Source organism: Phascolarctos cinereus, unplaced genomic scaffold (assembly GCF_003287225.1).
Source record: "Phascolarctos cinereus isolate Bilbo 61053 unplaced genomic scaffold, phaCin_HiC Scaffold_2;HRSCAF=192, whole genome shotgun sequence".
Classification (NCBI taxonomy): domain Eukaryota; kingdom Metazoa; phylum Chordata; class Mammalia; order Diprotodontia; family Phascolarctidae; genus Phascolarctos; species Phascolarctos cinereus.
Window position 1 is genome coordinate 221919748 of NW_027555625.1, and position 25864 is coordinate 221945611.

Below are 25864 nucleotides of genomic sequence, written 5' to 3' on the forward strand. Positions count from 1 at the left end.
AGGTGTCAGAGCTGAGATTTAAAATCTGACAGGTACTATAAATCACTTCTATGTTGTTAATAAAATATTTCTTTCATATTTCTACCCTGTACCCTAACTGTCATCAGAAAAGACTTTATATTTTCTAGAATAAATGTGACAGAAGGGAGGAAGCCCACTGGAAATGTAGTTGAGTCTGAAGCAAAACAGCAAGGTCTTCTCCTAGAAAGATAATAGGGCCTGACTGGGAGTGATGAATAGGAGATATAAAGGTATATGTAAGAAGGAAGGCCAGCTGGGAAGGTGAAGGAAAGGAGAAAAACTGAGTTTTTAAGCTTTAAGTTTTGCAAAGCATATATTTCATTTGCTCCTCAAAATAACCCTGTGAGGTAGGTGTTATTGTTATGCCCCATTTTACAGATGCAGACACTGAATTGTCTGGGGTCCTACAGCTAGGGAGTATGTTATGCAAGATTGGAACCTTATTCCAGTGTTCTACTGCTCCCTAAGGGTTACAGAAATAAACAGAATGATTTTGTTATTATTACCTTGTAAAAATTAATACACTTTAAAAAAAACAGATTGTAAATAATAGAAGGTTACAATAACACATTCTTTGAACTCATACTTGTTTGTGTATCTGAATATTTGTTTTGCGGATGGGTGTGAAGTACATAAGTATTTTTTTCTTAAACAGAAAGAAATAACACAAGAGGGAAGGTAGGCTAGAAGTTTGACTATTTAAGTTCTCCCGTCCTTGCTGACTGTTGTCAATCAACAAACATTTACTAAATGCCTACTCTGTGCTAGGCACTATGCTTAGTGCTGGATTAGAAAGGTAAAATTCAATAGTCCCTGCCCTCCAGGAGTTTCTGTTCTATCTATTTGGCAGACAGATTTTAGCAGGTACCAGGCTGGTCAGTCCCCCAGGCTCTATCCAATTTCTACTGGGAGGCCAAAACTCCTGGAATCTAGCCACCACCTGGAAGCTCAGAAATACGTAAATGTAGGAAGGGACTAAACAAAGTGTGTTGACTTTCCCAAATTTGCATAATCCCTCCTTCCAGAGGAAGGTTGACCTCACCACAAGTAATCTTGTCTTCTACTCACAATCATTTTCAGGCCCGGAGAGGAGGTTAGAAAAGTTCCAGGATGAAGAAAACTGGAGGGGAATCAGCCGGGGTGGAGGTCTTAGAAGGGTGAAGTCCCTGGGACACAGCCAGAGATTGTTTAGGTCCCGGGGAAACCTTGCCTTCTTAGAGTTCTCCTTTGTGCTCTATTGCAGGAAACTTGTAGTTTGGCAACAGAGGGACAAGCCAGGTGGCCCACAAACCAACCAGGGCAAGCAGCTGGTGAGCTAATCCCAAGGGGACCTCAGTTTGAGCAAAGGGAGGGAGGAGGAGCTAAGACCACGGATAGACACAGGAAGAAATGTCTATCTGGTTGACTTCTAGGGCAGAGGAATGAAGCCCCTGTTGCCATTGGTGCCAAATCCTTGTAGATGAGTGTAGGAATTAAGAGGGCAGCCAGGTCAGAGGCAACCCTCATTCTGCACCCTGGATTCTATAGCCACCTCTATTCTTCTAGAAACAACTCCTTTTACTGCCTATGTGCAAATGGAAGTCCTAGAAAAGACCTGGGACCTATCCTCCTTTAGGAACCCAGCTCTTCCCCTATCCCTGAGAGATCTGATTGCCATCAGTCTTACCACAGGTAAGAAGGAGGTAGGACAATGCTCTCAACCTTTCAATTCTCAGTGCCTTTTGTGGGAAGGGGGTTAAGAGGTGGAGTGGGCAGCTAGCAGCCACATTCCTCAGTCCTCATGAAGCCAGCTAAAGTGCTGGTGACAATCCCTAGGAGAATGAGGCTAGGACTACTTGTCAAGACATAGACTAGGTAAGTGCTTTTATTTTTTTCAAAGTATGCATGGGCTTCCCTACTTCCCCACCCCCTTCACCCAGGCCTACTATAGACTCTTGGGAAACAGAGAAAGAAATTAAGACAGTCCCTGCCATTAAAGAGCTTGTATTTTGCTGGAGGGTGGTAGGAGGAAGGCAGATAAAGTGCACACAAGGAGTAAATTTAAAACATATACAAAATGGGACTTGGGAGAAGTGATTACAATGGTCTGGGGAGGGGGAAGTGGGGATAGATCAGAAAAGAACTTGTGTCTTTCCTGGTGGTAACTTGAACTGAGCCTTAAATGGGGTCAGGGGTTTTGCAGGTCAGAGATGAGGAGAGAGAGCATTGCAGGTAGTGTCCTTTCTAGATGCTGATTCAAACCCAGATCACATACTTTACCTACCCTTTCCTGCTATGTATGATTCAGGGATCACGCCCACTCATTGATCTTGGCTTCCTCCTCTGTAATGATACATAAAGTCATATCTTCAGCTATTCTCTTAATTGTTTGGTTGTGAATGACCCTGTTATTCTGTGACTTAGGTGCTCTTTCTGGGTGGCTCTCAGTAGCTGGCTCCAGGGCATAAGGTGGTGACTGGGCCTTGGTTTTCTTGGTCAATTTGCCTATTTCATGCTTTCTACAGTATGTGTTGCAAAACATGGTGGGGTCTTCAACTGTTTCTGTCTCCCTGGGCATGGATGGAACGCCAGCATGTACCACCATCACGATCCCTGCTATCACTTGTATCCCGACTCCTGTAACTGCATCATCTTCCATCGTCCTAACACTGCATACTGCCAGTTGCAGCCACCTGGTGAGGAGGGTCTGGTATTGATTATGGTTAAGTGACTGACCAAGAGGAGGATCTGTGGCCATGTCAATGGTATGCATTGGGCAGGCCAGCCAAGCCCCCTTCCATTGGAGGGACGGCCCCAAGTCCTGATCAGAGAATGTAAGCTTCTTGAGGAAAGAAACTGACTTTCTTTTCTATGTGTATCCCTAGTGCTTAACATACAGTAATTGCTTAATAAATGCCTATTGACTGATTGAGTAAGATAGAGCTGGTCAGAACATTTATGCCAAAGGGGCAAGATGGGAGATGGCAAAGAGACTGTAGAGGAGCCAGTGCAGAACTAATCAAGGCAAACAGCGAAAGGGAACAGCAGGTATGAGACCAGATGACTTCTGTGCCCCCTGTGTCTCCCTCCTCATTCCTCTGAATCAGTGTAGCAAGGCAATTCTGCCCTCTAATCTGATCTGAATCTTTCATCCTTATAAGCCCTTTGAAAATCCCAGACTCCTGGCAATAAAGGAAGATTCTAGCCCTTTTAATTAGAGGGTGTCAGAATGGTAGTACTTTATAAATGTCCTTGTAAACACAGGTCTTGGGCTTATGGCTCAAAGTCATGAGACCTCTGGGCAGAAATGGACAGGATGGGAGTCTTTGCCGGCCTGCTAGCCCAAATCTGTTCCAGAGGAGGAAACTTCAGGGCAATATTCCTTATTCCTTATCACTAAAGCCACAGGTAGCTTTGATGGGGCTCTGTAAACTCAGTCACACCCAGTCAAACACAGGAAATTTGTAAGGGCAAAGAGATCTATCCAGATTTGTGCAGGCATCCTTTTTCTGAACTCCTAGGGACTACTGAAACAACAGCAAAATAGGAACCTTAACTTTGGACAAGCCAGTCAAATTCCCTTCCTTTGGAGGGAGGGAGCAGGCCCACAGAGTTGGAGTCAAGATCAGAGAGAGTAAGCCAGAGTTGACCAGAACACCCATTTCCAAGGGACAAGAGGAGAGGTGGAAAATAGAAACTGTAGTGGTTCCAAATGCTGAGCATCCAGCATGGGACCCATCAAGTTGGTTCAGGGCAAAGCAAAAGCCCTGGAGAGTAAGGGAGAGTGAGGTGGTTTTGAGAGTACAGTGTAGACTCCTTCCCTCCCTCCTCCTGTCCCCATACCCTTCAGAAGAAAAAATAAAACATCCTGATAATTTATTTGGTAGAACCTTGGTTAGAAGGCTCTGGAAAACAAGCTGTTGTATCCTAAAAGGCAAGAGCTATTTCATTTTTTTTTCCCTTTGTATCTCCAGCGCCTGATACAGAAGAGGCACTTGAATAAATGCTTTCTTGATTGTTTGACTGATTGATTGATGGTGGAGAAGTAGCAGCAGAAGCACCAAGTTTATTCTGAAAATTTCTTCTTTTCCTCCTGACTTTCTTCTGTTTTGGCTTATTCACTAGCACCTGGGAACCTGAGCCTGAATTCAGCACTGCCCAGTCCTGGCAGCACCCTGACCTTGACCGTGCTCCTTAGCCATACAGCCACTCAGCTGAGCTGGTACCTGCAGTCAGTGAGGGAACAGACCCTAGTGGCACTGCAGTCTGGAACTCAGGTGGCCTTTAGCACCACGAGGGACCGGGCTGTTCTCACCATCACCAATGTCTCCCAAGATTGGGCAGGTAGCTTCCGCCTTCTCTTCTTCCTACTTCTTTTCTTCCTTGGCCTGATTATTGAGCCAGGAGGCTTGAAAACAAAGAGGGAAGGTAATAAATATGTGCAAGTACATGGGGTATAATTACATGGAGATTGTGGGAAAGATGATCTCTGTTTCAAGTAAGGACAAACAAAGCAAGAAAAAGGGAGCTGAAACTGGAACAAGCGTTTCCTATTATTTGATAGTTAGAAAGGCATTTGGGGAAGTTGAAGGTAGGGTAGTAAAGGGGCAGGGAGAAAAGATAGAAAGGAACCATGGACCTAGAACCCAAAGGCTTGGGTTCTAGTCATTCTGGTATAGTGGAAATCCCAGCCCTGTTATTTGCTTGGACAAGTCACTTCACCTCCTCATGTATAAGATGAGGATTTGGGATTAGATGATTTCTGAGGTTCCTTCCAGCTGTAAATCCTAGGGCAAGAGGCTGCATGGTTCAGTGGAAAGTCTGCTCGAGTTGGAGTCAGAGAGCCTTGGTATGAATCATGTCTCTGCACTCATAACCTGTATACTTGGGCAAGTTGCTTTATATATTCTGGCGCTATTTCCTCATCTGTAAAATTCAGTGGCGAGGGCCGGGGCGGGGGGGGGGGGGGGGGGTTGGTGGTTGACTAGATGACCTTGAGGATCCCTTCCAGCTCTGAATCAATGACCTTTTGATCCTAATCCTAGATCTACCACTATATTACTTTGGGCAAATCACTTAATCTCTGAGCCGTAGTTTCTTCTTCTGTGGAATGGTTATAATAATTTTTGCATTGTCCTTCATAGGATTTCACAGATGAAATGAGTACCCTATATAAAATACTTTGTAAGTTTAAAGTGCTATGTAAATGTAAACTATTTTTATTATTATTCTGAAGATATTAGAAGGACAGCTAGGTGATGGCAATGGATAGAGCACTGGGTTTGGAGTCAGGAGGACTCATTTTCCTGAGTTCAAGTCCAGCCTCAGACACATACTGTCTGTGTTACTCTGGGCAAGTCACTTAACTCTATTTGCCCCAGTTTCCTCATCTGTAAAATGAGCTGGAGAAGGAAATGGCAAACCACTCCAGTAACTTTCTCAAGAAAACCTCAAAATGAGATCTCAAAGAGTCAGACATGACTGAGACAACCAAACAATAACAGCAACAAAAGATATTAGATCTCTACATCAGATTCGTGTTTATGGAAAAGGGAATGCCCTCTAAAGGGCTATTCAGTCTTCAATTTTATAATTCTATGATTCTTCTTGCTAAAGTTTCTTCTTAAAATGAATCAACAATCATATATACCTACTATATACTACATATTGTGTTAGAGTCTATAGTAAGTCTTATCATACTTGAATGAGTGATTCACACTTATGCCCTTCTCTCCCCCATATTTATATCTGACCCTATTCCTTGTAACAAAGAAATACAGTTAAGCCAAATCAACTGGGGCAGTTAGGTGGTGCAATGGATAGAGTGCTGCATCTGGAGTCAGAAACTCATCTTCCTGAGTTCAAATCTGGCCTCAGACATTTACTAGCTGTGTGACCTTGGGCAAGTCACTGAATCCTGTTTGCCTCAGTTTCCTCCTCTGTAAAATGAGCTGGAGAAGGAAATGACAAATCACTCCAGTATCCTTGCCAAGAAAACCCCAAATGGGGTCAGGAAGAGTGAGACACAACTGAAAACAACGACTGAACAACGCCAACAGGTGCATTTCATCATCCTTTCCCCAGGCCAAGTTTCCATCTTCTGGGCCAGCACTAGGATACCACAGTAGGAGAACGGGGTAAAAGGTTGGGGGAGAGGGAGGGAGGAGTTCTGAGCTACCAGGGTGTGTGCTACCGACTGGCAAGGCCAGAAGTAATGGAGGGAAGCAGGGGAGAGTCGGTATATGCCCGCAGGCCAGTATGTATGCCGCTTCGTGTCCCGGGGTTTCCTGTGGGAGCTGCATCAGCTGGTGGAAGTACCCCTGCAGGCCGATGATGTGCTTCGACCCCCAAGGCAGCTCTCTGTTTCCTGCAATGCTTCCTCTGGCTTCCAGTTAAGATGCTGCTTCCCCAGAACAACTCTGAACTACACTGCCTCCTGGAGCTCTCAATCCCTGCCTGGTACAGGTGTGAGGGGTTGGGGGGATGTAGTCTCTTCTGTGACTCTTGCTTTATTTCTCTATGTGATGCTCCATAAAGATAGGCTGTTAGTCGTGCTCTGTTGGAGCAAGCTGGCAGGAGATGGGGAGAAGAAGCTTGAAGTCTGACTGACCCCTTTCATCTTTTGTGACCCTGATGACAAGTGTTAACTGGCTTTTCCTTGCTAAGATGTAAGGACTCTATGAGGATTCCTTGAAAATTCAATTTAATATCTTCCCTTATAACAAAGAAAGCTAACCAAGCAAGATAGACCAATCTAGCTGTGTCTCTCCATATCGCACACTTTTGGTATCCATGATCACCTGCCCTCTGGATTCAATATCACTCATTGCATTTATCCCAAGTTTAAGTGTCTTTTTATATGCTTTTCATTTTCACTATTGTGACCATTGTGTCTGTGTATATACATACCCATACATATACATATATCTATACACCCACACCCATTGTTCTGGCTCTGTTTACCAGGCTCTGCCCAAGTTCATACAAAACTTCTCTTGTTTCCCTATCAATTGAAACTCCTTATCTTCATCGCTTCTTATTACACAATACTATTCCATCATATTTTTATGTCATGGTTTGCTCAATCATCCCCCAAATGATAGAAATTCCCTTTGTTTCCATTTTTTGTTTGCTACTAGAAAAAGTCTTGCTATGAATACTTTCACTAATATGGGACTTAAAAAAAATCATTGATTTTCATGGGTGACATGCCCTGCGGTAGGATTGTTGGATCAAAGGGTATGAAGTTTGAAGATTTTTCTCACATAATTCCAAATTGTTTTCCAGAATGATTACATCAATTCACAACTTTATCAGTGGTGCATCAACTTTCCCCCTTCTGTCAGCATACCCTTAGCCTGCTTTACACATACATAGAGAGATGCCATGGCATAATGGGAGAAGAGATTGCTGGACTTGGATCTAGGAAGACCTGGGTTCAGTCCTACTTGTGCTTATTAGCTCTGTGACATTGGACAAGTCATTCCTATCAGATAAATTTTCCTCATCAGTAAAATGAGGAGATTGGATGAGATGGCCTCTACTTCCTCTTCTAGCTCTAAGCTTGTGATTCTACTCAGGTCCTGGGCAGTTGGCATTCATGCCAATTGCCCAAATTCTAGTGACAGAGTTCTTTTCTCTTGTTATTCTCTAGCATTCTTGTCCAGGACCTCTGAGACAGAGTGTCTCACTCTAGTTGTACCAAGCTGCCCTGAGAATGATACCAAGTACACCTGTAAGCTGGAGAGCCCTGGACTGGACCTTGTGAGCATCCCTATCTCCGTCTCCATTATCCAGGGTAGGAAGATTTTCCCCAGACTCTCGTCTTATCTTCATCACCATGATTCAGGGTAGGCAGTCTTGTCTAGGATCTGTCCAGCTTACCTAATGCCTAATGAATGGTGACCTTTGCTTGGAAGGGTTCTAGGTCTTCCTTATCCCCAGATAGATCTAGGTCTGTTTGCTCTATCCCAGAGCAGAGACAGACTTAGAATTGCTCAAAGATACTCCTTGCTCAAGTGCATGGGATTTAGACTTAGACCCAATTGTAGGAAATTTCACCACCAAGAAGAAGAAAGAGCTCTTGTAAAACCACTGAATGTGTTGTGTTTATCCCTTCAGATGGAGATACTACTTGTCCCCAGGACTCTTTGGGCGGTGACTGGAAGGTCACTAAAGCTGGATATGTGGCCCAGATCCCATGTCCTTTGAACAGGATGGGAATGGTGGAGAGGCACTGTGGGGCCAAAGGCAACTGGGGACCCATCAGCAGCAGCTGCACTGATGTGAGGCTAGTGGCCTTGTTTCACAGAGCCCAGGTGAATCTTTTGAAGCACTTTTAATGTCCTAGGCTAAGCTAAATCCGCCTCCTGAGTCAAGAGGTGTACGACTGTGCAGAGAGAGAGGCATAGGACCTAGGGAGCTTGTTTTCAGAGTCTTTATGCCAAGACCCTTCCCCAGTGCTTTCTCTCCCTTCCCCTGAGGTCCCTTTCCTTTTTTCTGATGCAGCTGCTGTTGGCAGGCCAAGGTGAGCCAAGGAGGAAGGTGCCGCTGCTCATAGCACATTTGCGGAAGGAGGTAGCAGCTGTGAGTTCCCCTTCTGACTTGTTAGCACTGTTGGGTACTGTGAAGATCTTGGCCCAGGTGGTGACCAGGGACCACATAGAACTTAACCGCAAGGCCTTGGAGGTGAGCACAATCTCAGGAGTCCCAGCACCCAAGGGGTCAGCAGGTGGGAGAAATGCTGTAGGACTAGTTGTTTGTTTTGTCTGGTTTTTTTTGCCTCCTCTTGGCAATCTCTGTCCTTTTGGGCAAGCCCTCGGGCTTGTAGGTACTAGTTCTTCCTAGTAACCCATGTGTGTCTTCTGGCCTGCCCATTTTCTTGCAACACACCTGCAACAGTGCTTCTGAGCTGGGGATGGGGGACATGATGTTCTGGAGAGGTAGAACTGGATGAAAGCTAGGAGGGCTGAGGTCTCTGCCGCATGTGCATGGACACAAAGATATGTAGGTGTTCATTTCCATATGTAGACACATGAACATGGACCCTCACAAACACATAAAAGAAGATATACAAATTTACTCACACGTGCCAGTATACATGCATGTACAATTGTAATCATACAGGATCAAATGGATATGCATAGGGCAGAGATATATATGTACATGTCAGGAATTATCCAGCTGATCATGCACACTCATGGCACATGCATACATGGCACAAAAGTAAACAGAATCTATGAAACTTATAACACATAAGAACACACACAAATACATATATATCACATGTACGTACATAGACACTCTTCCCCCAATTCATGCATATTCATGCAGATGTTGACTCATACCATTGACCCCTATGCATAATTATTGATTCCACAGACCCTAGGATATGTCAGGAGGGAGGGAGCAGAAGAGAGACCCTTTGAAAATGACACAAGAGATGTCAAGCAATGGGATGTCTAGCCTGTAGATGGGACTTGGAAGTAGACTCTATAACCAGTGTATGACAGTAAATGCCTTGTGTAACTTGCTGGATAGCTGACTTAGCTGACTTCCTCTTGCACACATCTGTCCTTTCTCTACTTTTGATTTTCTTTGGGGAGAGGGACCCAAGAAAAGTTGCACACTCCGGGCGGAGTCCATGGGCTCTCTCTCCAACTGGGGCTGATCTCTGTGTTGGATGGCTGCAGGATTTTCTGATGGCCACAAATGACCTCTTGGAGTTGGATCCCAATACTATCTGGGTCCCAGCCCAGGCCCAGGTGCCCTCAGTGAGTTCAGCAATCCTGCAGAGTGTGGAGAGCCTGGGTCAAAGCCTGTGTTCCAGTGACCACCCCTTCTATCTCACCTTGCCCAATGTGCAACTACAGACTCAGCTTCTTGGACCTATGACCCCAGAGGACTACAGTGTCTCATTCACTCATACCCCCATCAGGGCAAAAATCCCCCACCATGCACTGGCGCAACTGGCTTGGGAGACTGGCCGTGTCAGTATCACCAGTACGGTACTGAATAAATTGGGCCATATCCTACCCATGAACTATGGGCAGGGGTTAAGTGACTTACTCTATACCACTCCTGACTTGGTTCTCTCCAACTCCATCAAAGACGGTAATCAGACTGTAACCAAAGTGGAGATCATTATGGATTTTGTGGGTACAGAGGGTACTCCCACTTGTGTCTTCTGGGACCACAACCTCTTCCAGGGTGCAGGCGCTTGGTCAAAGGAGGGCTGTGAGGCCAGAGTGGGTGACACCAGCAGCACCACTCAGTGTATCTGCTTGCACTTAACCTCCTTTTCTGTCCTTATGTCCCGCCATTCTGTCCCAGACAACCCAACTTTGACATTGCTCAGCCAAGTGGGCTTGGGGGCCTCAATATTGTCACTGCTGTTATGCCTGGGAGTATACAGAGTTGTATGGAGGGCTGTAGTCCAGAATAAGATATCTTACTTTCGACACGTGGCCTTACTCAATGTGGTACTCTGCTTGCTTGCTGCTGACACCTTCTTTCTTGGGACATCACTGTTACCCGTAGGCCCCCACAGCCCGCTTTGCCTAGCTGCTGCCTTCTTTCCCCATTTTTTCTACTTAGCTGCTTTCTTCTGGATGCTGGCCCAAGCCCTGGTGCTAGCTCATCAGCTTCTCTTCGTCTTTCACCAGCTGTCTAAACACTATGTACTACCCATCATGTTTCTCTTGGGCTACCTGTGCCCGTTGGTGTTCGCAGGTACAACGTTGGGCCTGTACCTCCCTGAGGGACAATATTTGAGGGAGGATGCATGCTGGTTGGATGGGAAGGGTGGAGCAATCTATACTTTTGTGGGGCCAGTGATAGTCATCGTAGGGGTAAACTGGCTGGTGCTGGCGATGGCTGTGGTGAAACTGCTGAGGCCCTCATTGTCTGAGGGGCCCCAGATTGAGAAGCGGCAGGCCCTTGTGGGTGTGATCAAGGCACTGTTCATCCTTATGCCCATCTTCGGTCTGACTTGGGTGCTGGGCTTGGCCACTTTGATGGACGGAGGCAACGAGATCCCTCACTACCTGTTCACAGTTCTTAATACCTCCCAGGTAGGTGACAAAGTCCTGGTTATTCTTATTGCCCATGACCACCCGGCAAAGTGATGCTTAACTAGTTGATAGCAATCATTTTTCCATGGCCCATTTGCTTGGCACTAATCAGCTTCCTAGCTTCAGTTTTAATCCCTCTTTCCTTCTTCCCTCCTTTCCCCTACCTGGTAAGATTCCCAAGGAACTGTAAGTTCAGAGATTCCAATTTTATTTTATTTTATTTTTTATTTTTTGGCTAGGCAATGGGATTAAGTGACTTGCCCACGGTCACACAGCTGAGGAGATTCTAACTTTAGATAGTGCTCTCTAGGGAGCTTGCCATAAGGGCAGAGTCCTAGGAACCATTACAGCTGGGCTCTATCCCCAGATTTATTGTAGTCAAGGTTGGTTCCTTCCCTCCTTTGAATCACTTTCCCCATCTACAAAAGAGCAAGAATAATAATCCCTTCCTTGGGGATATTGAAGGAGGTGTGAATGAGATGATGATTAGCATTTGCATTAACATTTACTTAAGCACTTACTCAGTTCCAGATACCAAAGAAGATAATTTCTAACCCCCCTAAAATTGTCAGTACTTCAGATTCTTTTGCTATGCCCTACATAAATATACCTTCACTAAAGACCTACTCCAGTGACTCATGATACGGTGAATCATAGGATAATTTGTTATAGGATCATAGAGTTAAAGGGACCTCGGGCTAGTATCCAGCTCAACCCTCTCATTTTACAGATGAGGACACAGATTAATAAGGTGATTTGCCCAAGATGACATAGACAGTAAGCATCTGAGGCAGAATGTGAGGGTGCTTCTGGGCTCAATGGCAGAGTTCAAGCTGGAAAGGCTTCCAATATATTTCAGGAGATGAACTGTCATCTGAAGATGAGCTTAGCTAAATCACCGCGAAGTTGGATACCAGGTTTTGAATTATTTTGGTCACAGTAACTCATGAATAACACCCACTAAGGTGTGGAGGGGTTGTCATCTGCATTACTGGAGATTCGTGCCCGTGGATCTCTCATGAAGTACTGAAAGAAGAATACGGATACAACAATATTCAAAATAAAGACTATGAAGTTGCCAGTAATTTTCTCTATATGACACAGGACTAAGCTAGACAAATATTCCAGTGGAGGCGTCTTCGGGCTTGATTTAGGCAGGTGGGACAGAGGTTAGGTGTATGGGAGGACAACCAGGGAAAGACGAAATGACAGGATTTCCAATCAGTGGCAAAAAAATAAAAAGGTGTAGTAGGCAATTCTGCTCACTGGGCAAATTTTGTATTCATACCCTCTTCCTAAGAGGAGGGTCCTCACCAGTGCATTTCCCCTGTCTCTACTCTCAGGGGATCTTCATCCTACTCTTCGGCTGTCTTATGGATAAGAAGGTGAGTGCTTGCCCACCCTCTGGGCCATAAGGACATGCCAGTCCTACCAACACGCGCTTCTCTTTCCTTTGCAGGTACAGGAAGCATTACTCAAACACTTCTGCTGTATTGTGCCTGCTGTCTCCACTGTCTCCCTGGTGAGTTGGCAGCATCCCCCTCCCCAGCAGAGACAGTCCCTAGACAAGCCAGGAGGTAGAGTTAGGGCCCAAGTTCAAATTCTGTGGGCTAGGTTTAGGATACTTCCTTCAAAATGATGCTTTTATTTAACACACATATAAAGAAGCAGTGTGCACTGGCCCTGAAGTCAGAAGGACCCGATTTCAAATCCAGCTCAGGCACTTATTAGCTGTGTGATCTTGGGCAAGTCACCTAACCCTGACTGTGTCCAAAAAAAAAGCGGGGGGGGGGGAGAGGAGAACAAGCAGTGTAGCTTAGTGGAGAGTCAGCTTGCCTCAGAGCCAGGAACTTGGGTTCAAGTCTGGCTTCTGAAGCATAGTGGCTGGATGAGTCTGGGCAAACCACTCAACCTCCCAGTGCTCTGGGAAACTCAGGAAGAGGCAGAGAAGGTGTCAACCCATGTGGATTGTAATGGAGTTTCCTCATCTGAGAGTTCCCTATACCAGTGAAATCAGTAGCCCAGGCCTATTTAAGTACCACTTTGATGTTTCCTGGAGGCAAAGACCCTGGGTCGACTCTGGTAGGTCCTACTAAATGTGGAAAGGCTTCAGGTAAGAAGCAGACTAAGGGTGAGGACGATCATCCACAGAAGGCTGGCCACCAGGTGGTTGGTGCTTTTGGTCACAACTTCTGAAAATAGCACTATGGCATGGAAGGATTGTGATTTGCATGGGAAAGCCTTTCGACACCTACCTCAAAAAATCACAAATCTTGTCTTCTTCTTGATAAGTGCATAAGATTCCATTTATTATCCAAAGAATAAGGTGAAAATTAGAGAGTCAGAATATCTGGATTCCTGATTATGACTCAGGTTCACATCACTCTTCTGGGCCTCTTTCCCCCCAAGCTACCCTTTGGGGTAAGTAGGTGGTATAGGCACACAAAGATGTATAGGTGTAGACAGGGCTTTGCAAACTATAGAACTAGAAAAGATGTAAATTATTCTGGATGTGCTTGAGAACAATGCTTTAGAGACCTCTGCAGCAAAAGAAAAAGAGGGTAGGTACATAGACTCCTCTGTGTATGGGGACAGCTAACCAGGCAAACCTCTCTCAGTAATTGTGTTCCTTTGCTCCACAGCAGGCCACAAATGGTATGAATGACTTGGAATCCAGCAAATGAAGACCAGAGAATGCTAGGTACGAATTAAACTCTTTCTTGGGGACTACATGAGACAAGGGCTTCAGAAAGGTGGTTTGGGGACAGAGAGGAACTTTTCAGCTTGAACAAATGTGGCCCTCTGACCGAGGTCAGCACTCACACCAGAGGGGCAAAAAACCCTTTACATAAGAGAACACAGGCTTTTCCTGGGTGACCTCTTCTACAAAGGAGTGGCTGGGCCTATCACAGCATTTAGGCTGCTGGCAACTAGAGCACCTCCAGCTCTTGTCTTGGGAGAAGACAGTGGGATCATGTGGCTAGGACATGAATTCCCTCTAAAAATCCTTCCTTATGTTACAAAAGCCTCATGGCTTCCATAAATTATCCTGGGAGGCCCTAAGCAAAATTACCTTTTTTGTTGTTCACTTGTGTCTGACTCTCTGTGACCCCATTTGGGATTTTCTTGGCAAAGATACTGTAGTGGTTTACCATTTCTTTCTCCAGCTCAGTTTACAAATGAGGAAACTGAGGCAAAGTTAAGTGACTTGCCCAGGATTACACACACACCTAGTAAGTGTCCGAGGACAAGTTTGAATTCAGGAAAATTAGTCTTCCTGATTCCAAGCCCAGCTGTCTATCCCCTGTGCTGGACCTTTTTCAATCTTTGTTAAAAGAGATAGCTCACTGATTAGGGGCAAGTAGGAGGAATATATTCAGAAATAAAAAATAACATAAAAATAGAAAATTAATCTCAGGATTAGACCTGTCTTTTCATTGATATAAGGAACTTTGGATGAACAAACTGCTACCAAATAGTTGCAGAACTACACCTGCTAAGAGAGTGGTCTAGTCACACAGCCAATCTATATCAGAGGTAAACTTGAACCCAGAGGACCTGGAGTTAGGAAGACTCATCTTCCTGAATTCAAATCTGGCCTCAGACACTAGCTGTGTGACCCAAGACAAGTAACATAACCCCATTTGCCTTAGTTTTCTCATCTGTAAAATGAGCTGGAGAAGGAAATGGCAAACCACTCCAGTATCTTTGCCGGGAAAATCCTGAATAGGGTCACAAAGAGTCGGACACAACTGAAAACAACTCAACAAAATAGAGAGAAAAAAAAAACAGTTCAGCAACAGTGTCTAACAGTATCTATAGTATTCCACAACCTTAGTCTTCCACTTCTGCAAAGAGAGGAGGGAGGTTCATTTTCTGCAGCAACAGGCATTTATTAAATTCCTACAGTGTCAGGCTTTGTGCTAGACAAAAACTAAATATTTGGCCCCTGTTCTCAAGGTGATTACATTCTACTGGTAGGAAAAAAGGTACACACAGAAAATTAAATACATAGCAATGTACTTTAAAAAATGGGTAGGAGCACCAATTCCTGGGGAATCAGTCTAGAGTACCTGTAGGACATGGCACTTGAACTGAGTTTTGCAGGAATCAGATTCTGATTTTGGTCTTAAGTCTTATCCTCAACTTCTGTGAGTGGGAAGAGTCTGGAAATGAAGCCTTCAAGAAAGTTTCCATTACAATTAGCCACTCTCAGAAGCTTTCCAGGTTGTATCAGAATTTCATGGGTTGATATAGCTAAAGCCTTAGTAAACAGGTCTTCCCTGCCATAAAATTCACAGCAACAGACCACAAAGTCCAAAAACAGTTAGTCAAGCTGCTGCTGCCTATTTTAACTGATGCAACTATCTAGATATATGTGTAAATTATTAGCAAAATTATGGCTTCAATCTTTCCTCCAAATAGCTAGTGAGCTGATTTCTTTTTCTATTCCAGTTTTGAAGAGATTTGGCCTGACCGAGATTCTGTTCTCACACACACTGCTGGTACATGTGGCTGATTTACTGTTTCTTTTTGCCATTCCAAAAAAATGAAATCAGCAACTTCAAACTTGCCTTTAGACCTCTTTTTAAAAATGGAAGCTTTACAGATGTTTCATGTATTAAATATATACAAGTTGCAGAACAGAAACCAAATTTTATGAGCACAGCTTATAAATATAAAAAATAAAATTTTAAATACCTGTAGGAGGTATGAAGAGTGACTATATTAAGAGTATTAAGAGTGAAATTATAAAAAACTTAAAAAGAGGACAACAGAAAGTTGGATCCTGATGTGGGACTGGCATAACTTCTTTAAAAAAAATAGTTTTATTTGTGGATTTTGTTTTTACATCATTTAACCTCCTTCTTTACTGCCCCATCCCTCCACAGTTTGAAACCAACAGGTGGATCAGTAGATTTATATTGTGTGACTGGGCACATACACTCCAATTCTTCTCCCCCTCCCCCACAAAAAATATGTAACCAGTGCAAACCTTTCCAGCAAAATCACAATTTTTATTTTATTCACTTTATTTGTCCTCCATTATGCATCCCAATGGATAAAAGGCACCAGGCACTACAGGGACTCTTATCTTGTAACAAAGGAAAAGACTTAAGGGAAAACATGGGATATAGTGATCTCCTCTGACACTATATGCAACATTCTTCCCTACAGACTGACGTGATTTTTGTAAAAGTCCTCGTGGATTCTCAGATGCGAGGGAGCTATAATCCATGAGGTGCAGAATGGTGTTCTGGAAGAAGCATTTTTTAGAGTGAGCTACGTGGAAAGGGACAAGGCTGGGGATAATCCAGAATAATCTTACCCTTTTACATAAAGAGGGATCTTATTGTTAGGGGAAACACTTTTTTCCCCAGGGAAATTTATTTACAGCTTTTAATGATTTGCTGAAAAGCCCTAGAAATGGGGCCCCAGAAATATCTGCACATGGATTAGAACATCTTGCAAATGGAGGGTACTGTCTTATATAGACCCTCTGTTCCTTTCTGTCCTGTTGACAATCTAGTCATCCATCCAGTCCTAACAGTCAGCCCCACCACTTTCAACCCTCAGTTTGCAAACAACAAATAACAGATTTACATTGTGTATATCTGAGTATACATACTCCCATTCTTTTTCCCCAAAAACTACATGTAACCAGTACAAACCTTTCCAGCAAAACCCACTATTTTTTACTTGACCCATTTTATATATCTTCTGTCATGTAACCCAATAGACAAAAGACATGGGGCCCCTACAATGGTGCTTTTGCTCACTTTTGGTTCCACAACTTAGATGACTAACATCGTTCAAAGGGTATTGAAAATTATTTTACAGGTCTTAAAAAAAAACCTAGGAGAAATTTTGAGAAATCAGAAACTAGAATTATTATTTTCATTTATTAATTACCATATAGGTTTCTGATATTGTAAATAATAAGACTAGCTCTATGAATCCCAAAAACATTTATCAGGAAGCTTGAAAGGCTAGAGCAAAACAAAGATACTAACCACCTGAAACTGAAAAACCATTTACTGCTGCTATACCGCAACTTTAGCAGAGATGTCAAACATGTAGTCAGCAGCCTGAACAAGGTTAAAATGTAACTGGGAAATATTTAACAAATTAAAAACACAATAGAACGTGGATAATGTCACTATGTGGTTTTCTAGGTCAGTATGCAGTCAACAGGGATGTTTATGTACAGTTCAGTGGTCCACATTTCTGTTTTAGCTGGACAGTCACTGACCTATAGCAATGAGATAACCTAACACTATTTGCATGGTTCTGTAGGGTGGGTGCTGTCTTATCTATAGTTAATTATCTCTTAGGCAGTCCTCAGCTAAGATTTCAGCCCTGTTGCCTTACAACTCAAGTCTGGTTTCTGGAGATGCAGTCTATTTAAATGGTATCTTAAGACCAACTGTCACATAAACCAAAGATTTCTGAGCCAAGAGGGTGCTGGTAGATGTTTAACAACCAGCTCTCCAGAAAAACAATGTGCCCCAAACACCCTTTTAGTGTAACCCGCATTACCGATATTTTCTCCATCACTTAATTCTAGACAATCAGCAGAACAACAGATCAAGTCCTGATTGTATAGCATTTTCTGAGTTCCAAAGTGTAAATGCTCACCTTGAAAATACAACTATCAGTGGCGAGCTAGCTGGAGGTGGCTCAGCACCCCACTGCCTCTGGCTGAGGGTTCTCACAAGGTCATTCAGAGTTAAGTGTTTTAACATATAGTCTTTCTACAGTCTTTGGCAGTACTGGATTGGTCATAGTCCAAACCATGCTCACAGAAGTGGGGGCAGAGGGTGGGCAGAAAGCCTAAGTGAACTCCTAGCTTTAGACTTCACAGACAATCAAGAAGGACAATGCCTGGTTGGGATTCCCTCATCGGCTAAACTGAATATTTGAATGTTTTAAGTACAGCAGCAGAATGAATGAATATGCGTTGAGCACCACAGGTTGGCTTAATGCATCTATTTAACAGTCATACATAAGAGTTAGACATACTGATAGAAGTTACTATCTGAGGTTTTAGAACATGAGGTTTTGGAATTTCTGCCTAGGGAGAATTACTATTGTACTAAGGATACTCCCTTACAAGTTTCTGGAAGAAGTTGATCCTTGGCTACAAAAGTTGGCACTTTGCTATAAACATTGGAGTGATGATTGATTTAAATTCTCTTTTTCCCTAAAAATGGCTCACTTCTTTTCAGAATTTTTTTTAATTTCCATCTCCAGAAGTTTTCTTCTTCCATTTCCTCTCAAGTCTTCTTCCCTTCCTACCAAGAACATTTTGATTTCTGTCTAGATGTTAGATTTCATTGGTATGGGGAAACAACTCCCTCTGCTGACACAGACTGACACCATGGCTGCTGCTTAGCCTTACAGTTGCCTGTGCCACTAGGAGATGACGTGACTCAGGAGTGTAGACTTAGAGGTGGAAGGGGCCTCAGCAGTCATCTACTTCAGCCCTCTCATTTCACATACAAGGAGACTGAAGCTCTGAAAAGTTACTGACTTGGCCACAGTCACGTGGATAGTTAAGCAGAAGAGGTGGGACGTATTAAAGCTTAATAGTCCAGGCTCAGACCCCTAAATGAACAATGGATACAGACTGAAAGGCTTGGGGATAACTCTTACTGCCCAAGGAAAAGTTAGATGTCACTGTAAAGTGCCACGCCTCTGGTGAAATATGATGGGACCTGGAGAAACATCTGGAGAGAAGCAAATAAAATTGACAAGCTGATCGGGAGACTGACGTATGAGGACTGATCAAAAAGACTAGGGTTCTTTAGTTTGGAAAAATGACTAATTAAGAGGGAGACAGAACCAAAGCTCATAAAATCATACATAACATGAACATAAACCTGTCAACTGATTAAGTGATAATGAGAATGAGGGGCCACCCTTTGAACCCTGAGTGAAGCAAGTTTAGAAATAAAAGTACTATTCCAAATACCTAGTTGTGCAAGACAGGTATAATTAAAGCTGGTAAGTAGTAGAACTTAACTTTGTGGGGAAAAAAAAATCCCATAACTAACCTGAGTGAGTTCCCTGCAAAGGTCACAACAGAGATGGAAGTCAAACACCTGGCAGGAATACATCTGTTACATTCCTACATAAACACAGAGGGCCGGTAGAGTCGGATTTAAAGTTCTTTTTCAACTTTGGAACTCTATGAAAGTTAACTTTTGAAGAAGACATATGCCCCAATAAAAATGGTAATTTGTGCTCCTTTTATATTTTTATTCTATTTATAGAATGCTTTTCAACCTAAAAATCTCATATGTAGAAAGAAGCATGCGAACAAGGCCCCAGGTAAAGGATGTGGTCGGAATGACCCACTCTGCCCAGCCTACCTGGTGGATAATCTTGACTGCCAACCACTAGGATCTTACCAAGACAAACTAAAAGGCAGCAGAGCAGTTTCCTTTCTCAAAGCACTTTTTCTTTAGTGTATTAAAAAGGAAAAATAGGCCAGAGGATCTCAGGAATATCGGTCCAAGTTCAGAGTTTTCCAACATTTCATTAAACATTTGGCCAAGATACCTCTGTCTTAAAGGGTGAAATTATTTTACTTTAGGCTAAAAATCCATAAGCAAACTGCTTAGAAGAAACCACTGGTGCTTACTCCTCTGATTCTTATGGTTGATTTAAATGAACAGGAGATGCCTATTAGTTAACTAGAGACATGATTATACTTAACAAGAACCACACACCTACACCCCAACACATACCCTATAAAAAAGCATCCAATCTCTAATACTTCCTTAGTTTATTAAGTTGGGCAAACAGGGATGATGTTTCCATATTTAAACATTCACTGATGTTTCTCAGTGCAGTTTAGACTTTACATCATCCTTTCATTATTAAATTAGAGTAGGTACTTGGTTTGTAAAATTTTATTTAGAATGGAACCATATTTACCTGTATGTTATTAGCAAAATAAAATTCTGAAAGAGATTTTGAGAATGTAACACAGATGATTTCAAATCTTAGTTATCTATTCCCTAAAATTACAACCACTCGTTTAGTTTCTAATGAAACTGACAAAAAGAATTTTAAAAAGGAAAAAAGATCTCTTTGGAAGCATTATATTGTCAGGTTAAGAAATCCTTGAAAGAGTTACAAGCCATGATAACTGAACAGCTCAGAACACTCATGAGGCTTAATTAGGAGATATTTAACAAAAGGCTATAAATCTTGCTTTCCTAAGAGAGGCACACAAGTATAGATGACTTTGTATTAGTGCGCTGAAATGGCATTGCCTAGCACAGGACTCTCACAGATCCTTCAGGGACTCTCTAGTCCTCTTACTTGGGGTAAGCTTCCACAACCATAGCATGGCCCTGAAAAGAAGAAAGGAGTGTTGTCAAGTAACAGTTATATAATTGTTATTATTACTATTATTATCACTTATATTATCAATAATCACATATTAATAAATAGCTAGCATTTTTATATAGCACCTACTATGTGCTAGGCACTGTGCTACACACTTTACAAACATTATTTCATTTGCAACACACAACAACCTTGGAAGTTAGGTGTTATCATTATCCTCATTTTACAGTTGAGGAAACTGAGGTAGGCAGAGGTTAAGTGACTTGCCCAGCATCAGAGGCTGCATTTGAACTCAGGTCTTCCTGATTCTGGGTCCAGCACTCTATCCACTGAGCTATCTCACTGCCAATGAAGGCAGTGAAGGGAAAGGAATCTAGCCAGTACACCAAAGAGCTTCTCTGTTTGTTTTCTTTTTCTTTTTTTTTTTTGGTGAGGCACTTGAGGTTAAGTGACTTGCCTAGGGTCACACAGTTAGTGTCAAGTGTCTGAGGATGGATTAGAACTCAGGTAATCCTACTCCAGGGCTGGTGTTCTATCGACTGCATCACCTAGCTGCCCCAAGCTTCTCTGTTTGAATAGCCTCAAGTCTATCTAAGGCACGTGAAGGCAATTGGTTGTTCAGGATTAGGTTGCAAGAAATCTTACAGTCCGTCCATCTTTGAGACAATCATACATCAGTTAGTCCATCTGTAGCGGCAGGGTCACCAACGGCTTTCTAGTGACCAGAGGACCTTTTGAAGTCCCTTCCAGTTCTAGAGCTGTGACCCTAGAGCCCCAGAGGATGGATACTGACTGAGGATTAGTCACCTAGATTCCTCTGTGGCTTTAAGAAAGCTTCTCCTTAACATTCTGAAGAAATTTTGTGGATCTTGTAGTAAAACCTGAAAGCCAGGGGTGGGGGATCTGTAGCCTTGGGTCTTTGGGTGCAGCCTTTTGACTGAGTCCAAGTTTTACAGAACACGTCCTTTTATTAAGGAGTTTTGTTTTGTGAAGTTTGGATTCAGTCAAAGGGCTGCACCTGAGGACCTAGAGTCTATCTTCAGACATGAATAGGTCACCATCTCCCATACCCTGGCCCAAGAAAAAAAACTGCCACTGAAAGTCCTTTGCTTAACCCTACTGCCACACAGCCTACTTGTCTTCTTTTCCATTCACTGCCAAACTTCTTGGACTGAAAGCCTATACCTGTTATCTCCACAGCCTCACCACCCATCCATTCCTTAACAATAAAATCTGGTTTTTGATACCATCACTCCTGAAATAATTATCTTTAAGATCAATACAAGATTCAGTGGCTTTTTCTCAGGCTTTGTCTTCAGTAATCCGTAACTGATTATCATCCTTACTCTGGAAAATCTCTCCTTTACACTCCATTATCATCTACTCACCTGGTTCTGTCTTCCTACCTTTCTTCCTTCCTATCATTCTTTCTTAGCCTAGCACCTCTCTTTCTACACCCTAAAATGCAGATATTCTCCAAATCATAATTATTAGCCTTCTTTGGTCTTTATATTCTCAGTGACACTTTGTTTCAAATATTTCCTCCATGCACACCCCCAAATGTGTATCTCACCACGCCTTACACAGTACCTTCCTCACAGTAGGCACTCTATAAGTAGTGAATGAATCTCTCTACCCTTGGACCTGTTTCCTAAGCTCCAGTTGCACATTTCCAAATGCCTACTAAACATTTCCATACGGATGTGCCATCATCTGAAACTCACAAGTGCAAAAAACCAATCTCTATCGTCTAGTAGGTTCTCCACACCCTATTTTTAATTTTAACGTCATTCAAGGCCTCTATGTTCCAAATCTCAGAATCTTAATTCCTTTTTCTCCCTTGACATTCATGGGTAATCATCACCAAATATTATCCAAATTTCTTTCTCAGCCTTTCTCACTTATCCCTTCTTTTAAATCCCCGCTGACAATACCCCATGTCAAGGCTCATGACTATATTATTGCAACAGAGTACCTAGTTTCTCTGCTCTCAGGTTCTCCCCTTTCCAATACATTCTGCATACCACTGTTAGAGTAATACAACTAGAACACTCTTTTCTTCAAGTAGCTCTTCTGTTCAAAAGTCTTTATTGGTTCCCTAATCCCTATTAAAAAAGTCCACACTTCTGAGTCTGAGATTTTAAGGCTCTCCACCACCTGGCCTTGCTCTACCTATCTTTTCACCATATCTTATCACAAACCCTCTTCTCCAGCCAGAGCTTTCCTAGTGTAACCTTCAAATACGTCACATACTGTCCTCATCAGGGCCTTTTCTCCTGTTATTCCCTTTCTTTCCCCCCCTTGCCCAGACGAAACCTGCCCACCCTTTAAAGCCCATATCATGTCCCACCTTCTCTAAGTAGCCCTCCTTGAACACTCCAGCACATACTGGTCTTTACTCACCTTTGATTCCCCTACAGAATACATCTGTACTACTCTTTCTGCCCTCATTCTCATGATCTGTAATGTTACATAAATTTTCATGTGCATTATATTGTAAGATTCTTGTGGGAAAGAATCATGCATTATATTTCTTAAACCTTCTGACAGGTCTAAACATATATTAGGTGGTCAAAACCACACACCAGTTACCAAAGGTGTTAATCTATCTGGAGTACTCTTTACAAAGAATTGTCGTTCTATCCTCACAATTTCCTTTGGTTAGCATTGATGCTGAAAAATGCAGGGTGACTATAACAGTCACTGTTTTGAAAAGGAGTCTATGATACAGGAGAAAAACACAAGATTCAGAGTTAAATGACCTGGGTCTGAATTCCCATTTGCCACTTACTATCTTTGAGATCATGGGCAAGATACTTAGCCATTCTGGGACTCAGTTTCTTCATCTGCACAAGGGGGGATGATATTTCCACTACTCACCTCAAATGGCCTGTTGTGAGCAAAGTATTTTGCAAACCCTTAAGTCTTATGTATAAGTATTAGTTGATTTTTCAGGTGAAATTATACAGGTTTAAAGACCTTTTCAATCATGTTGTTTCCAACTCAGTGGTATATCTGCAATTTCTCCTCTTTCAGAGTCATTAGGAATGTACATTAAATGCTTTCACAAATTTTACTTCCTTAGTTTAATGCACCATTCACAAAGAACAGCCATTTGCTGCCTATCAATTACCAGAAATCTGTTATCAACCTCACATAGAAATTTTTTTTCAAGGCGGGGGTAGGGTATCCAACAATTTAAAATCTTTAAAAATGTAGTCTGCTGTCCAGGGAAGGTTACTGTAAGTGAGAAGAACGTAACAAGATCTTTTCAGGCCAGTAAGAAAACAAGGAATCCAGTTAGCTTTTCTTTTTACCACAAGAAGGTCTTCGCCAGGCCATCTCTGCAGTGAGTCAGTAAAGCAGGGTAGGAAACCCATCAGAACAAAACAATTTTCTCTGCATTTATGTCCTCAATAACAAATTAGCCAGAGGCAAATTAATTCTCTAGTTAGGCAATTAAGATGAAGTTCAATTTTCTAGAAAAATGCTACATCTTCTGAAGCAGTTTTATGGACAAGGCACCTTTCTTAGAAATAGCTAACAAGGGGGCAGCTAGGTGGCAAAGTGGACAGAGCACCAGCCCTGGAGTCAGGAGGACCTGAGTTCAAATTCGTCTCAGACTAGACACTTGACACTTACCAGCTGCCTGACCCTGGGCAAGTCACTTAACCCCAATTGCCTCAACAACAACAAAGCTAACAAGATCAGGATGAATTTTATGAGAAAAGAGAGCACAAAAAGGGTTTCTTCTACCTCCCAGTTGCCTAAATACTATTTAGCGAGGACAAAGCCTTCTGAAATGGTCACAACTGAAAAGAAGAGGTGTCCCATGACGCCAACCATTCCAGAAGGTGCTGTTTTCAGTTCCTTTCCAATAGAAGGAAATGAATGCTAAGAGGAGCCTGCGCTGTTGGTCTAACTTACCTGTCCTCCTGCTGCACAGGCAGCCACTAATCCATACTGACCACCGCTTTTCCGTAACCTGTTGGCAGCTGCCATAACCAGACGACAACCAGTGGCACCAAAGGGATGTCCAAGAGACAGGGATCCACCCCAGGTATTAAACTTCTCCAAAGGAGGTGCACCAACCTAATGCCCACAGAAACAAAAGAACAAACATAACATGAGGCAGATGTAGGGAAAGGGGCTTGGCCAGGCTTGTAGCAATAGGAAAGCCTGGAATTTACGGACTACAAGGGGCTCTGGAAGCATCACAATCAACTGGTAGTCATGTTAGTGTGGTAGAAAGAGTGCTGATTGTGGTGTCACATACCTAGAGTCTGAATTTTGTCTATCACTTAGTATCTACCTGTGGGACCTTGGGTAAGTCTCTTAGTTCTGTTTCCTCATTTGTAAATAAAGAGTTTGGATTAGATGACCTCTAAGGTACCGTTCTAACTCCAGGTTTATGTACGACTCTATGACTTTATTGTAAAGCAAATACCTCCTAGGGTAACCATCAAGCTAATGAAAAGCAGTGGTCAAATACCTTTCATCAGTTAAAAAGAGAAAGAATAACCAAAATATAACAAATGTGACTTTGTGCTTTTGCTGAAGAATTTGAAAGTTAATATAACTATCATAAGGCCTCAGAAAAATATATTTAAGTTAGTAGAAAATTTCTCTTTGAATAGGTGTTTGCATGTAATTCTACTCCAATGTTCACATACATTAGAAACTCAAACACACTCAAACACACATTTAATTTCAAAACTTACCTTGGATTTCCTACCCATGTAGTTTTGTGCAAACCAATCTGAATCCAGCGCTTTGAAGTTAGCCAAAATCTGACTCTAGGAAGAAAAATAATTTAGCAAGGAATAAGTTTGTTAATGCCAAGTATCTTACTAAAACCAAAATGTGGCCCAAACATTGTTTTTGGTATGGTTTTAAATGACTTTAAAGGTAAGGATGCTGACTTTTTTCTGGGGAAAACACTTTAGCTTCTGTGAAAGGTTCTGAGAAGCATTCTAACCCAAAGTGCTTTTCACCACTCTTCAGGCCATTTGTCTGAATTTCTTCCAATACAGTGGGTTAGTGGCCTCAGAGAGCAAACAAGTGTATTACTTTTGCTTTTAGTCACTTTGCAAATCACTGCTAAGTGTCTCCAAGACATATACAAAGAAATGTTCGTACGGCATAAAGCCAATGTTTAAAGCCTTTTTCATTCTACACCAAAGGTAAACCAGGATCCATAGGCTCATCTAATTCCTTCTCCTCTTCCCTGTTTAAAAGCAAAAATATGGAAGTGAGAAGGAAAATTAGTACTTCCAGCATTTTTATATAATCACATTTCTTTAAAAAGACTTACTGAGGGGTAGGTAGGTGGCCTACCTCCAGCCTTAGAGTCAGGAGGACTTGAGTTCAAATCCAGCCTCAGAGACTTGACATTTACTAGTTGTGTGACCTTGGGCAAGTCATTTAATCCC

At 42.6% G+C, this 25864-nt stretch overlaps 2 protein-coding genes across 3 annotated transcripts in view; one reads left to right on the forward strand and one right to left on the reverse strand.

Moving 5' to 3' along the window:
- Window positions 1-1047: 1047 nt before the first annotated feature.
- ADGRF3 (adhesion G protein-coupled receptor F3) overlaps window positions 1048-25864 on the forward strand; it is a 31452-nt gene continuing 6635 nt past the window's right edge. The window contains exons 1-13 of the mRNA XM_078149815.1: window positions 1048-1114; window positions 1265-1331; window positions 1567-1692; window positions 2526-2696; window positions 4126-4344; window positions 6253-6465; window positions 7655-7798; window positions 8122-8318; window positions 8509-8688; window positions 9693-11072; window positions 12416-12457; window positions 12532-12594; window positions 13715-13773. Coding sequence (XP_078005941.1) covers window positions 1596-1692; window positions 2526-2696; window positions 4126-4344; window positions 6253-6465; window positions 7655-7798; window positions 8122-8318; window positions 8509-8688; window positions 9693-11072; window positions 12416-12457; window positions 12532-12594; window positions 13715-13756 — 2748 coding nt within the window. The 5' untranslated portion in view covers window positions 1048-1114; window positions 1265-1331; window positions 1567-1595 and the 3' untranslated portion in view covers window positions 13757-13773. The remainder of the gene's footprint in view (window positions 1115-1264; window positions 1332-1566; window positions 1693-2525; window positions 2697-4125; window positions 4345-6252; window positions 6466-7654; window positions 7799-8121; window positions 8319-8508; window positions 8689-9692; window positions 11073-12415; window positions 12458-12531; window positions 12595-13714; window positions 13774-25864) is intronic.
- HADHB (hydroxyacyl-CoA dehydrogenase trifunctional multienzyme complex subunit beta) overlaps window positions 16070-25864 on the reverse strand; it is a 60680-nt gene continuing 50885 nt past the window's right edge. For both annotated transcript variants that reach the window (XM_020983923.2, XM_020983922.2), the window contains exons 14-16: window positions 25154-25228; window positions 24360-24524; window positions 16070-20437 (exon numbers count right to left, since the gene is read on the reverse strand). In XM_020983923.2, coding sequence (XP_020839582.1) covers window positions 20402-20437; window positions 24360-24524; window positions 25154-25228 — 276 coding nt within the window. In that variant the 3' untranslated portion in view covers window positions 16070-20401. The remainder of the gene's footprint in view (window positions 20438-24359; window positions 24525-25153; window positions 25229-25864) is intronic.